This window comes from Hippocampus zosterae, chromosome 18 (assembly GCF_025434085.1).
Source record: "Hippocampus zosterae strain Florida chromosome 18, ASM2543408v3, whole genome shotgun sequence".
NCBI classification, from domain to species: Eukaryota; Metazoa; Chordata; class Actinopteri; order Syngnathiformes; family Syngnathidae; genus Hippocampus; species Hippocampus zosterae.
The window spans coordinates 16,114,885-16,130,277 of NC_067468.1; the positions used below are offsets into that span (position 1 = coordinate 16,114,885).

The 15,393-nt window shown below is 50.3% G+C and overlaps 1 protein-coding gene and 1 long non-coding RNA gene across 2 annotated transcripts; both read left to right on the plus strand.

The window, feature by feature from the left end:
* Positions 1-581: 581 nt before the first annotated feature.
* LOC127591656 (whirlin-like) lies at positions 582-10,550 on the plus strand (the record flags this gene model as incomplete). Its single annotated transcript, XM_052051942.1, has 9 exons — positions 582-910; positions 1,043-1,079; positions 4,307-4,519; positions 4,582-4,803; positions 5,645-5,719; positions 6,257-6,809; positions 7,379-7,536; positions 8,787-8,909; positions 10,318-10,550. Coding segments are annotated over 9 exons (1,893 nt in total), but the record flags the coding sequence as incomplete, so codon positions are not given.
* A 2,681-nt stretch (positions 10,551-13,231) lies between these two features.
* LOC127591244 (uncharacterized) lies at positions 13,232-13,979 on the plus strand. Its single transcript, XR_007959840.1, has 3 exons — positions 13,232-13,367; positions 13,613-13,683; positions 13,751-13,979. It is a non-coding gene; the product is annotated as an uncharacterized LOC127591244 (long non-coding RNA).
* The last annotated feature ends 1,414 nt before the right edge of the window (positions 13,980-15,393 follow it).

Here is a 15,393-nt window from a genome sequence, read left to right on the forward strand (position 1 = left end):
GATTTTTCTTTTTTTTTTTTCTTTTCCTGAACCGCAAGCCGAAACATTGAAACGCACACGAAGTAAACGAAGGAAAGCTGTGAGCATGTTGATGGCTCCAGGCCAAGGAGTTCTCATTTGCACAGGGGGGGGGGGGGGATTTTCCATCCCGTCTGATGATAAAGCAAGCCTGCTGACACGGCACATAATGCGGTGTGACCACCAAAAAAAAAAAAAAAAAAAAAAGCAGCTTAGCTAACAACAAGGTCATTCACTGACAATCTGGTATTTGCCAATAACTCACAATGACGCTCAACCACGGTGACGCAGTCGGGACAAGATTTGAAATTAAATGGGGGGGGGGGGGCGGCTCAGTTTTGATTCCAATCGTTCGAGCAAGCTCGGGATGTCAGAAAAAAAAAAACACAAATCCAGTTTGAAAAATGGTGAAGGATGTCTCAAAACTACAATTCACCTCCGCAAGCGGTTGAGGAAAGAAAAGCCCCCCCCCCTGCCCGTGGCGAACGTCCCCAAACGCGTCACCCAAAAAAACATCCGGCCACCTCGCCATTTCAATCGCCTCTACCTCCTCCCGTCTGTGATGTGACCTCTCTTTGACCTTTGACCTACGTACCCGTGCGTGTCACCAGCCTCTGCCCGGCCCGCCCTCGCAGTCTTGCCCCTCCTCCACCGCTCCTTTCTGTTCCCCGCCCCCGTCGCAGGTGGGCGATCAAATCCTTGAAGTCAACGGCCGCAGCTTCCTGAACGTGCCCCACGACGAAGCCGTCCGAGTACTGAAATCGTCGCGGCACCTGATGATGACGGTGAAGGACGTGGGCCGCTTGCCTCACGCCAGGACGGTGGTGGGCGAGACCAAGTGGATCGCCAGCTCGCAGATCGCCGACAGCTCGGCCGACGGCAGTCTGGCTGGGTGAGCGATCGTCCGTCTTCTGCAAGAGACAAAATGAGCAATCAATGATTCGCTTCATAGATTGACCGAACGTCTCATTTTGATTCTTTGACTAAATTTGTCGGGGGTGGGGCGGGGGGGTTTCTTTCACAGTTACTCCGTGGACCAGGGAGCTTCTGCTGCCGGAAAGGTGAGCTTTTACGTGAGTGGCATCCCTCTGTCTGCTTTTTACCTACTCGGCCGTCAAAAATCGACCTCCCAAATGCACTCAAATATGGAACCGGCTATCCACACTTGGCTTTGATTTGTTCATATTTTGAATACGCATCGAGCAAAAATTTTCAGTAAGTTCTTTAAATCGCATTGTCCTGAACATTTGAGGTCTTTAACCGCCGATTCCAGTCCAGTGGTTAGCACGTGGGCTTCACAGTGCAGAGGTAGCGGGTTCGATTCCAGCTCCGGCCTCCCTGTGTGGAGTTTGCATGTTCTCCCCGGGCCTGCGTGGGTTTTCTCCGGGTGCTCCGGTTTCCTCCCACATTCCAAAATCATGCGTGGCAGGCTGATTGAACGGTTGTTCGTTTCTGTGTGCCCTGCGATTGGCTGGCAACCGATTCAGGGTGTCCCCCGCCTACTGCCCGGAGACGGCTGGGATGGGCTGCAGCACCCCCCCGCGACCCTAGTGAGGATCAAGCGGTACGGAAGATGAATGAATGAATGAACCGCCGATTCCAATCATGAGCGACGGCTTAAATCGCATTTAATCGCAGCCGGGATTTGCAACGCTGCATGAATCTTTTGATCTTTCCATTTATCATGGTCATGTACATGAACAAATCACGACTGACCAAGCCCCCCCCCCACCCCCACCCCACCCCACAGCCCTCTCATATTTGCCGGCACTTTAATGTTGACTTTTCAGAGAAGTTCAGGGCCACGTGGGAATGAAGAAATAGCTGACGTCTCCGATGGACATTCTTTTCTTGACAGATGGGCAAAAGGTGCAAGAGGGGGGGGGGGGGGCGGGAGATATTTAGGGAGGAGGAGGAAGATGAATTACTATCAGACAGCTGGTGTTAAAGGGGCTTTAAAGTGTTTACACGCGGCGGCCATTTCCGTAATTGAAGCAGACGACTTGAGTTGGGCCGTTTCGGGGTGCGGCCGAACGGCGAGTGAGAATGCGAAGCTGCGTCGGCGTGGGGGGGGGGGGGGGGGGCGTTGGAGAAATATTGTTCTTTGTAATCAGGCCCGGCGGATGGGTATATTTTTTAGGCCCATCTCCATTTTCATGTGTGGCGGAATAAAACTCCGCTCGCCGTTCAGCATCCGTTTATCACTTTGGCTCATTTGCAAAAATGGAAAAAAAGAGTTGAAACGGCCCAAAAGCGAGTTTTTTGTTTTGCTTTTTTTTTTTTTTGAACATTGAGGCCAAATGATGTTTTTGTGGCACTGCAAACATTGATATTTGACTTCAAAAGAGGAAAACGCGCTAATGAGTGGTTTGCATCTTCTGCTGCAGCTCAGTACTGGAGTGTTCTGCAAACCGGAGATTGTGATTATCTTCACTCGTGCCCTCTGGAGATGCTTGCGGAATTTTTTGGGGGGGGCCTTGTTTACGAGCTCCGTCATCCACCGGCGTGTTTTCCGTCATCTGCGCCTTCCGCGTACGTTCATAATGAATATTTGGGTGGTTTCGTCCTCCATCCGGTTTTGTTGGCTTTGGACAATGATTGCGCGACGGTTCTCATTGATAAAGATTTTCTATGGGGGGGGCTTGAAAATGGCTTCATCTTGCCGCAAAGAATTTGAGTTGACTGCAAAGCGGCGGATCTCAGCGCGGCAAACTTGGAACGCTGGAAATGAATCTGGTGATGAATGAGCCGCGGCCGGCTAACCGCGGCGGGGGGAAGCGGTATTTCTGATTGTTGCCCTTGGAGTCTGTCACAAAAATGAGCTGCGGAGGGGGAGAAGGGGGGGGGGGGGGGGCTCGCGGCCGACTGAATGAATGGACTGCGGCTGATTGATGAAATCGTTTTCCTCTGCATTTGGTCTGGGGGGGGGGGTGCTCAGCGTTTCATAGCCGTGTGATGTCTCGCACTCGGATGGATAGAAAAGGAAGCCCATTGATTTGTCCGTCCTTCGGTTTTCAGTTGTATTTATTATTTCTTGAGATTTCAACAATTCTTGATATTTTGCCACACCGACGTCGCGGCGTTTGTCGCCCGACAAAGCCCGATGGGCGTTTTGGGTACGCGCGAGGCGCGACCTTTGCGACCTCGCAGCCGCGAGTGAAGAAATCCTAAGAAGGAAAAGGTCAATGATTATTTTTAGGGTGTCAACTGTCAGTCTGAAGATGGCGTTTAGAAGGAGGTGCCTTTAGTTTTAATCGTTTCACCTTTTCGGGAAAATTTGCCAGTGCAACCCCAAACACATTCATTCATTCATTCATCTTCCTAACCGCTTGATTCTCACTAGGGTCGCGGGGGGTGCTGGAGCCAATCCCAGCTGTCTCCGGGCAGCAGGCGGGGGACACCCTGAATCGGTTGCCAGCCAATCGCAGGGCACACAGAGACGAACAACCATTCGCACTCACACTCAATTTAGAGTGTTCAATCAGCCTGCCACGCATGTTTTTGGAATGTGGGAGGAAACCGGAGCACCCGGAGAAAACTCACACAGGCCCGGGGAGAACATGCAAACTCCACACAGGGAGGCCGGAGCTGGAATCGAACCCGGTACCTCTGCACTGTGAAGCCCACGTGCTAACCACTGGACTACCAGGCCGCCTACCCCAAACACATTTTTTTTTTTTTTTGTGACATAGTTTATGTTTTGTTCATTTCAATCGTAGTCGCTCACTTTTCTGCCAACGGGCGTTGTTGTCAAGTCTCATGGCGACGGGCACAAAGGAGCGCCTGAAGCAGTCATCTTTTGCTGCTCGAGTCGTAGCTTCTGAAAAAAAAAAGAAATTGTCTTATCACGTGCCTGCACGCTTTGAAATGATGAGCAGAGGTTTTTGTTCGATATACTTTACCGTCTTCGGAGCAAACTCACCTCGATGGCTCGTTCCTCCACGCGCGTTAATTAATTGCGGCAAAATTCTGCTCAGCCCGCAAATTGATTCCGCCGCTCATCATTTCATTCTGCATGCACGGAGGGAAAAGGAAGAGCCGTGTTGAGAAACGGCAGCTGGCTATTTTGATTTCTTATTTTTTGAAGGCTTGAGACGCTCGCAGGTCGAGGCCCCGATGAGGAGCAGCAGCAAAAAGGGGGGGGGGGGTGACTTCAATTCGTCCAAAATTAAATCCGAACGCTCCCCGCGGGGGGGATGAAACGCGAATTACTGTGCGTTTGTTTTCCCGATTGCATATCTATTGAATGTCAAACGTAGCAATCTGTTTTTTTTTTTTTCCCCCCCAGGCTGGTTTTTACAAGGGCGTGGCCGGATCGCAGGTGACCTTGTCCAGCCTGGTCAACCAATCCCGAGCGATGCTGGAAGAGCAAGCGCGTCACCTTCTGACCGAGTCGGAGCGGCAAACCATGGGATACTACCTGGAAGAGTATCGGGACGGACACGTCGGCGTGGAGCAGCTCGTCATGGCGCTTTTCGAACTGCTCAACACGCACGCAAAGGTGAGGGAAAGCAAAAACGCTCTTTACTCGATTGATGAATCACTCCGTTGATCTTCCCGCAGTTCTCCCTCCTGTCCGAAGTGCGCGGCCTGGTCGCCGCGCAGGACTTGGAGCGCTTCGACGGACTGGTGCTCCGCCGTGAAATCCAGGCCCTCAAGGCGCGGCAGGGCGCGGTGGGAGGAGCCCCGCCCGCGCTGCATCCGGACTCTCTGTCCGCCGCGTCGTCGTGCCCCGACGCTCCGACCTCGTCTTCGGCCAGCGTCGCCACGCTGAGCTCCGCACGGGTAGGTGGCGCACTTGCCCGATCTGAAAGTTGCCGTTTGGGCAAGGCCCCCGTCTCGAGAAGATGGCAAAGCGTTCTCCTCCACCACCGTCACCTTCTAATCTGCCCCCCCCCCCTCCCTCTGTTAGGAAAGGCTGCTCTGGCTGCTAGATCTGACGGAGGTAGGAGTCACTTTGGAAAGCGGCAGCCCACGCGTGCCGGATGCGCGGCGGCATAAGGGCTTGTTCACTCCCCCCCCCCCCCGTGGGCAGACGTGCGCTCGATAGCGGGAGAAAAGAAATGTTGCAAAAAACGGGCTCTCCTCTCTGTCCCCGTTCCATTTTCTCCCCCCGACAAAGACGGGTGGGGGGGGGTGCAATCGGAACATCAATCGGACACTTTTCTTCCCGTCTCGCTCCAGTTATAGGATTTTTAATGGCGCTGTCGTGCTGCGTTGTAACTCCGAGGACCCCCCCCCCCCCCAGATTGCCCATACTGTCCACTGATTTATTTCCCGCTTGTCATTTCTGAAGGAGTCGAAATCGATTTGGATCATAAGAGAAATGGCTTGGCAAAATACTCCCATGCAACCGTTTTGGGCTCTGAAGTGATTTGGGGTTTTTTTTTTCTGCTGTGCTCGGGTCTTTGGCTTGCTTTCTTTCATACAGTGCCCCCCCCCCCCGAATAATATATATGTGTGTGCGTGCCTGTCAGATTCTGCATTTGTTTGGGGATAAATGCACGCCTGCGCCGTCAGGCTGTTGTTGCCGCTTTCCCTTCATCTGACATCTGAGCCTTTTTGTGATTCACGTCCGCATTTCTTCTTCTCTCCGCTGGTCCGTTCCTCCTCCTGCATCGTTCAGAACGACAACGCGCCGGATCCAAATCGGCAGGATCCCTTGGACAGCCTGAACACGCTGCTGGCTGACGTCTCTCTGGTGAGTCCCGCGGTTCCGGCCCACGCGAAACCTGGTTTTTGGGGGGTCCCGCTAAAACGTAAGCTAAGCGCTAAACGTAGCGCTTCAGATGGAAGTGAAGCGGCGGTAGAAATGGATGAAATCCGAATTGCAGGCTCTGTACGGTTTTTTGCACCGAAGCAAGCTTGAAGCGGATCTCCCCCCCCCTCCCCCACCCCCGCCTGTCTTGATTTATTGAATGGAAAATGGTGAGTAAAGTGACAAAATTCCACTCCCACCTTGCTAATATGTCGGCAGGAGGATGAAACAAAAACAAATCGAGAGGAAAGCTTTTAGGCAAGCCGCCCGCTTCTCCAATCATGCTTTTATTTTCTTTTGTTAATGTTCTTTGTGACTTTTTTTTTTTCTTTTTTTAAATTCCTCACCTCATGCATTATCGGCCATTCACGTTCGCGTTGTTCGTTGCGCTCGAGTGTAGAAGTGTGAGATGCCATAGCAACGCGCGTGTCCTTTCCGCATGGCTAATTGATCATGATGGAAAATATCCTCTCGCTCCAGGATGACGTACAGTCCGCCACAGCCGACTCCCCCCCTTCCTTCAAGCCTCCGCCCCCATCAGGGGTACAGAGGCGCAAGAGTAGAAGAGACCAGCTCACCAAACGCCCCTCGTCCGAATCCACGCACTCGAGCTCGCGCTTCGCGGCCGCCGCCGCCGCCAAGCAAAAGCCGCTTCACGCCCCTTCGTCCCCCTCGCTACATCGCAAACGGGAAGCCCCCCCCGTCTTGCCTTCCCGGGACTACGCGGCCATCCGAAAGAGAGAACACAAAAGCCCCGATCGTTTGTCGCTGGTCGCCCGACCCAGTATCGGCCCTTTTCCACGCGTCCGGTCCCCGAGCGGGGCTGCCAAAGTGGCGGAGGCACGCCGCCCTTCGCCGCCACCTGCGCCCCCGCTGCCCGCGCCTCTTCGTCCTCCGTCTCTTCCCCTTAAGCCGGCGACGATGTCCAAAGCGTCGTCGCCGGGCTCTAAGCGGCACTTTGTTACGGTGGAGGTGCACAGGCCCAACGCCGAGCCCGACGTCAATGAGGTGCGGCCGCTGCCCCAAGCTAGAGGTGAGAAAAGTAGGGCGTAGAAAACACGCCGGGCCGCTTCGGAGCGTACGCCGCGCCAAATTAACTCCACGCGGGGATAAATAAAGTTTTCTGAATCTGAATCCGAAATAAGAAAGGAGCTCGTATCTTTTTGTCATGAAATCGGGCAGATTGCAGCGGCGCGGTTGAAATGACGCGGTAGTCAAGCCCTGACAAAGCTCACCTGGCCCCCCCAGTAAGGGGTGTGGGGGGGCTTTTTAGTCATGGTCGAAATTCATTCTTTTATTCACCCAAGACAAAGTATTATTTGCATGTCCGACACGTGTATTAGAAAATATTTATTTTAATGAATCTGCAGAAATGGTCCCCCCCCCAAAAAATTTTGTAATGTCATTTTGGGGTATTGTGCGTATATTTTTGTGCAGCACCGCGGTCGACCGCTTAGCACGTTGGCCTCACGGTGCACAGGTGCGGAGGATGGTGTTGGAAAAAAAAAATAAGAATACTGTTAAGATGAAACGAATCGGAATCCAAGCACGGACGAGCTCGCGAGTGCTGATCTCACGTGTGCCTGCTCCCCTCCCCACCAGGTGGCGCCCTGTCTCAGCTGTCAGACAGTGGCCAGACTCTCAGTGAGGACAGCGGCGTGGACATAACTGAGTCAGGACACGTCAGCAACTCCCACTCCTCATGCACACGACACCCTCAAGACAGCCAGGGGGGCGGGGGGGACAACCCCACCAAACCGGTGAGGGGGTGCTTCCCATCAGCCGCGGGCCCGGCGCGAATCGATTGAGGGGGAATGCATAGATGCGATTCAACAAGTGCGGCTGCCGTTTGACGTCAGGGAGGGGGGGCAGGGGGGAGGGGGGGGTCGTAGCCTAAAAATAACAGCCCTGTGATGTTCGAGCGAGTGCTCCTCTGCCGCCCTCGCCTCATTGATGTGCGCGCAACGTCATAGATGGAAGCCGCGGGCCTCTGTAGTACTCGCACGGGGGCTATTTTAAGAACAAGCAAAGGGCTTTTTGTTGCTCTCCAGTCCACGAAAAGCAACGGCGATCTTTCCGCAGGGCATTCTGCCACTTCAAATGTTCAATCGGCTTCGTGGAATTCAACGAATGGTGGCGCGTGGCACCCGCTGCGTGCTCATCCAATCATTTTTTGCCTCACGTTAACTTTATAGGGGTGCTTCCTGGGGCTTTTTAAGATTTAATGTTCCAATTAGATGCAGGGGGGGGGATATTTTCTCAATGTTGGTTCTCAGGCGGCCCGGTAGTCCAGTGGTTAGCACGTTGGATTCACAGTGCAGAGGTACCGGGTTCGATTCCAGCTCCGGCCTCCCTGTGTGGAGTTTGCATGTTCTCCTTGGGCCTGCGTGGGTTTTCTCCGGGTGCTCCGGTTTCCTCCCACATTCCAAAAACATGCGTGGCAGGCTGATTGGACGCTCTAAATTGTCCCTAGGTGTGAATGTGAGCGTGGATGGTTGTTCGTCTCTGTGTGCCCTGCGATTGGCTGGCAACTAATTCAGGGTGTCCCCCGCCTACTGCCCGAAGACGGCTGGGATAGGCTCCAGCACCCCCGCGACCCTGGTGAGGATTAAGCGGTTCAGAAAATGGATGGATGGATGGATGGATGGATGTTGGTTCTCATAAATGTAGACGTATCGCTCCACGTGGAACATCTTCCCTCTGTTTTTTTTGCTCACTGTTTGGTTTTGCATTTATGTTTTTGAATTCCCCCGTCCATGTTTTTTTTTTATTCACTTCCATCTCTTACGTCATCCACCACTGTCGTTTAAAAAAAAAAAAGAGACTGAAGAGGGATGTTCGTGCAAGGTCGGAAATGGGGAGGCTTTGGTGGTGATCATGTGAAAGTGATTCGAACGCCGCGCAGGCTATCGGAAAGCTATTTCGAAATACGATCAAAGTCAGGCAGTCGTCATTTGAAAGCATATGCGACGGCGTCTTTTTGCTGAATATTCTCTCTGCCTGACTTTAGCCGGGGCTGTTGGAGCCCACCTCCACTCTCGTGAGGGTGGCCAAGAGTGCGAGCACTTTGGGCATCGCCATTGAAGGAGGAGCCAACACTCGACAGCCATTGCCGCGAATCGTCACCATACAGGTGAGTGGGAAAGGTGCATGGCGCTTCTGTTCCGTTTGTGACCAACAGGTGGCATCGGAGGGCTTCTCCTTCGGCGTCGCGCCTGTTGGTCATCATGTCACTCTCAACATGTATCTTTTTGCTGTTATAAAAAGATTCATGTTGAGTATAGACAACAAAGCCATTTCATTTTATTCATCACAACGTCCTTTGCTCGTGCTTAACCTTTTCGGACGCAGCGTTACGTTTTTAACGACCGAAGCCGTCTCAGGCAGCCGTCCGTGCGCAACTCTTTAGCGCCGTCTCTCAACTTCTTCCTAGTGAGCTGGTGATTGAAATAAAAAAAAGGGATACTGATTGCAACGGGATGGATGAAAGGATCGGAAATCAGCACTTTCAAAAATGCGGGAACGTCATACGGGGTTGCGGGATTTGAGCCGATGGAGAAACCGAGGTCTGGTCATTTGTCTCACCCTGGCACAAAAATGTGTGCAACATTAATATAGGGTGTTGATTTATGAAGACACGGGTCCATTTCTTTTGGATCCGCTCATTTACGGGCTCAAATCAAGTGAAGCGAGAAGTGTTCTGATTTCCATTGAACAACCGGCTTCCCGAGCCAACCAACCGTCTTCATGCGGCAACCGCGCTCACGTCGCCGATCAATCGCAGGCGCGTCATTGTCATTTAAAGCCGTGACTAACACGGCAGTCTTGAGGTCACGCTTCACAGCTGAGTAGGGTGACCGGATGTCTCCGAGGTGGGAAAGCGAGCGTTGAAAACTCTCAGCTAGGGAGAGGTAACAAATGTGTGTTATTAGGCCCTTGAGCAAGGCGCACAACCTTATTTGCCCCAGTCCGGACTGAGCATTGAATCGCGACAGCTCTGTAAAACAACACAGAGAAGGTGTCACTTTAAAAATGCCCCCCCCCCCCACACACAAATGTGAGTGTGACACTTAATGTAGTCGAATGCGACGTGTCAAGCGATCAAAAGGTGGCAGCCATAGAATGGGGGGGGGGGGGGGGAAAATGCCCACTTGCAGATGGCTTGGGTCTGCTTTTGCCCTACTTTGGAGCGGCTCCATCCACAGTTTGGCACAGCGTGCTTAAACGCATCATCAAAATGCAAATTTGCGTGACTCGGCCCCTGCCAAAACCTTACAGGAACAAATTCCCGATGCCACTGCCTTCTCGCGCTCGACTCAGAAAAGATGCGAAAAAAACACGGGCTGCTGCGTTCAAGCCCCTCGGGAGCAAACTGGGACTGCGAGGGTCTTCCAAATGACTTCATGTGTCGTTGAGATCAATTGTTCCAAAACTGGGGTGGGGGGGGGTGCGGGGTGTTCCCCGGGTGTATATGCTGCTATAAGATCATTGTACTTATTGATTTAAACTAACCTTGTGTTTGTCTTTTTTTTTCTTCCAAGCGAGGCGGTTCGGCTCACAACTGTGGTCAGCTGAAGGTGGGTCAGGTGATCCTGGAGGTGAACGGGATCTCGCTGAGGGGCCGCGAGCACAAGGACGCCGCCCGCCTCATCGCCGAGGCCTTCAAGACCAAAGACAAGGACTTTGTGGACTTCCTGGTGACCGAGTTCAATGTAGCACTATAGCCGAGCGGGGACGGGCGAGAGAGGCGAGCCGGGGAATTCAAGGACAAAAGGGGAGAGGGAGGACATTTTCCGTTTCAAACGGCACAACACTCGACGCAAAGTCCACCTTATCTTGTGACGCAACCTCATTCCTACCACCGATGTGTTTTTCTCCATTCTTTCCAACACGTTACCTCTCCGCTGCGAGACCTTATGCACTACGGTAGATCATAGCAGAGCCTATATAAGCTCCATTTCTGCCTGTCCGGATATCGAAACGGACGGATTTGGCTTCCGTTTGAAATCTACCGGGACTCCCCGCGGATGTCCAAGTTACAGCAGTCTCGGTTCCTTTCGTTAGTTCTCGGCAACTGCGCCCGAAAAGACGACCGGGCTTTTCCTCCTTTTAAGTTTATATATGTACAGATGAATTAATATAGATGTATATACTCTATTAGGTACACACTATAAGATCTCGATGTGAAATCGAAACCCATGGACGGTGACATCAACGCATATATTTTAAAAAGTATATATTTGTATGTATGGATCGGAGCAGCTCACATCTGTCGGATCGGCGTTGTCCATCGTCTCCCATTTCGGTGTCCAATGAACGATCATTTGTGGCAGGGAGCTCAAAAGGAGCCCGACAAGCACAGGGAGAGCATGCAAACTCCAGCCAGCAGGTTTTCAATCTGGTGGGAGGCCAAAGTGGTTTTTCCATTTTTTTGGGAGAACATCTGCTGCTCTTTTTCAGTCCAGCCAGACGAAGAATACCCCCCCCCCCCCCCGATTGCCAGTTCTAATGTTGTTTTCAGACACACCGGTGGCACGATGCGCAAATGAAAAGGACGTCATCCATCACGCTGACGGCCGTAAGCGCATGACGGGGCGGCGTAGAATCAAGATGCATACGGATCAAATCTCAAGGGTGCGTTTCCACTTAGACCACTCGGCGTTCTTCCCCGCTGCTCCTTTTACGAGACCGTTTCCATTTGGTCATTTCCAAGTCGCAGACTAATTAAAGTCCCCAGGGAGCGGGAGGAAGCCGTGCCCAGCGCTTCAACTCAGGAGGCGGCGGAGTCAGAAGAGGACAACAACGCTTGCAAAGAGATGCACGGTAGCGTGCTCCCGATTGGGTGAAAACGGGAGCACGCTTCTGGAAAGCATAAACGAGATGTTATTGTCGTTCTGGATGAATGAGTGACTCCGCCCCGATGGAAAATGCGCCATCACGTTTTGGTTTTTAGCCTTGGGCATCGGGGATGGTTCAAAGTTCAGCTGGGTGGCTCCAAGCCCATTTGTGCTTTGAAAGTATTCAGTCGAATCTTCAAATCAATTCCAAAGCAAACTTGGAGCCAATGAAATGAAGCTCAAATTGGGGTGATGTGCAAATAGCGGTTAAGATGCCGTCCGAATCTTTTCAAAATAAAATACGTGCTGATTTATATAGATGCGTCAATAGCAGTAGGACCTCGTTGACCTGCTATTAAAAATCCGCCGGGGAGGGAGAGACGCTGGAGGAAGTAATGGCAGCTTCAGGCAGTCTCGTTAATCAGACGCCACCGTGACGGCGGTGTGTCGCCTTCACTCGGTGGCATCGACTTCAGCAACAGCTGCTCACTCCCAACTTCCTTGTTAAATCGGGCTTATTCGTTTCGCTGAGTTGTGCCTCCTTGCTTATTGGCCACGGTTAGCTTTGTTTCTTGATTAGCTTCCGCATTGGGATGCTCTCCATCTATCTGCCTTTCTTTTTTGTTGTTGTTGTTGTTGTTCTCTTTGCTTTTCTTTCTCATCCGTCACAGTCCTCCTGTTGTTTGCCTGCTCCCAGCACATTTGAACAAGGATGGTGATACAAAGCTTATTTATACAGAAAGTGTGTTTAATTTTTCAATAAAGATAATTGCACAAAATGCTAAGCCGTGATTTTAAGGATGCAGAGAGGTTGGCTCATTTTTTGTGTTTTCAAGGGAACATTTTTTGTCTGAAAGTCAATTTGTTGTATGGGCTGAAGTGCTTTGTGGAATACTAATCAGTTGGGTGAATCTGGATAATGGCGGGATTTTTAAATTTATCATTTTTTAAAAAATGTAATACTGTGTAGCGCTGGTTCTCGAACTTTTTACGCCAAATACCGTTGCAAAAAAATGCGTTTTTTTAAAGGGGTTTTCTCATTTGTTGAAGATATTCACGTTTCATTTATTAATGAATTGATTCACAAGTATGTTCAAATTACCCAGCAACCGCTATGGCTTGACATCGCACTCGATATGGCATTCAAGTATTGTTTTGTATTTTTTTTCATGGCAGCATCTGGGGAACTCTATGACACGTATGTTTCACATCACTCGTATCAAAGTAATCAAAGGTCAATTAAATGCACGGAAAGAAATGAATATGTTATCGGTCAAGAAACAAAACGGGTTGATAGTGTCCCCGTGTGGGCAAATCTTTAACTAGCAAGTCACGTGTCGAGTAGTCCATGTCAATCTTCCGCGAAGCTCCTCCTTCAAGGTACTTCGAAAATAACATGTGATTTTATCCTAAACTTTGTCTGATAGGGCTCAATTCTTGAACAAATCGCACTTAACACGAATCTAACATTTATGTTGTAGACATTAGAATGCTACAGTCACCTGTAGCATAAACGGTGACGAGGTTGGGGAGCTGCTTTGTTACAGTCATGATCTGAGAAAGGCATTGCGGCTAATGCGTCTGAGAGACAGAACTCAGGGTAAACAGAAAAGGACTCCACTTGGCAAAAGTTACATCGGTGACCCCCTCTTCAAGCATGCTCATCAATGTCTACAACTTACAACAACGTCTTCAATTTTTACAAAACGGGCTATTTCGACAGAAACTACCAGTGAAACATGTTCCAAAGTAAGGTACGAACATTGTTTTTTTTTTATTCGTTTTCACAGAATGTACACGTGCTGGCAAATATGTCAGAGTGACTTTGTAAGACGTAAAGAATCCATCTCGTGACTCCGTTGTCTGTACCCGTGTAGAAATGATACTTTGCACTAAAGTCAATCTGCTTACTTTCTAGTTTGACGTATCGGTTTGACTTGCAAGGTTTGTTGTGCCGAATGCGTGTCATGGTGACATAGGGGCGGGTCTTTGCTTTCAGTTTAGTGGTGTTCATGGCAACGGACCCCGTTGAATTCTGGCCATCCTGCCCGCGAACCTTTTCATATTCAGGTAGAGATAACTCCTTTTGTATCTTCAATTTACTGAGTATTTGTCGCCCAAAATATTTTCTCTTCAGGTACGATGCTCGGTTGGTCTCTCGGATCAGCCAGCAGCGGCCAGGCGGCTCGGTGTTTCTCGACAATTGTTGTTGAGCAAGTCTTTCTGGACTCAGCCGACTCGGATTGAAGCGCTAAATTGTAAGTAACACGAATAGTCCCCCCCCCCCCAACCCCTCGGCAAGATGAACACGATGTGAGTGTGCCTTACATTGAGATAGACAGGGCCGCTCCTAAGTCGCGGGTCCCGGGGCTTGTGCCCCCTCCCCAATCCTAACAAGATGCTCCACTCATTCTGTTCTGCACTCAAGGTGCTCAATGGGGAGATACTTTTCCACCGCAACACCATTAGTTTGATGGTGATGAAAAGGAATGTATCTAGTTAGGACACAGTGTCTATTACAGCAAGGAAGTGCAAAAGTTGAGATTTCTAAAACTCCCTCATGCGTTGCGGAGGCTGTATCCGATCATGTCCTCCCAAACATCTCACTGTGGTTTTTGTGTTACTATTCATGGTCACAGCAATGCTTGGCTTCGCTGCGTTTGGAAGTCGGTCTGTAAAATATCCTGCAGACGGTTTCTTTTGGCTCCTAAGACTTATTTGGGGACTGCTCAAGTTAGTGTTAACAGTTGAACCTATTCAGTTTTTTCAGCTGGTGCCCTTTAGTTTGTTTTAGTTTTTTTTTCTTGCTCTACACCAATCTGCTTACGCGTTTCCTGTCTTGAGATAGTCACTTACTGACCAGTAAGGGGTTAAATGCAGATTAATCCCCCCCCCTACCCCCCCGCCCTATGGCCACGGAGGAAAATTCTCAGTTGATTGTAGCATGTCCAGGAAAACAGGTGCGTTCATTTCTTTTCTGTCTCCGCGTAGTCGTTTCTGAATTGACTCCCAAGAAAAATTTGGACACCTGCCGACGGTATTTTGTGGTTTACTCCACTTGAGTTTCTCCTCCTTCCTTTCTAAACGTGTCCTGCCGTTGGTTGAGCCGCTGAGTCGTCTCCACTCGTTCTTTTGCGGTCTCTAAAATGGCACGGTGAAAAAATGCTTGGCGTGTTCGCTAACGTGAAGGTCCGTTGGGCGAGTACTCCACCATGACCACATGGGTGGAATAGTTGTGTCGAGAATGCCAGCTGCACCAAGATAACAATCTCCTTGTGTTAATCTGGCCTACTGAAGAAGCAGTGCGGCCGATTGAGAGCATATATATTCAGGGACTGTTGCCTTACATGTTTTTTTTTGTATTTTTTGTTTCAGTTCAACAGAGTGGTTGTATTCGATGTGCTTGCAGCTTCAAGTCCACTGCCCGTGGGGCACAAACGCTTGCTATTTAAAAATTCCCATTTCTTTTCCATCAGTTCTATATTAAATGTCACAAAACAAATAACATTCAGCTTGCAGGAGCGTTTTTCAAGATGAATGCCATGGGATAGAAAATGTGTAAACTGCATGGATGTGGGGTTTTTTTTTCAATTTTCACTTCAAAAAAGGGACTATTTTGTTTTGTTACTTTTCAACTGAACAGCCCTATTGGCTAATGAAAACATTTCCCCAGTCAGACCCACAAACGTAAATTCAAGTCACTAAAATGGGCCTCAAGTTGATTTCTGAAGTGCTTTTATGCGTTATTTGCGCAACAGTGTTTTGTTCACGTTCCAGGAA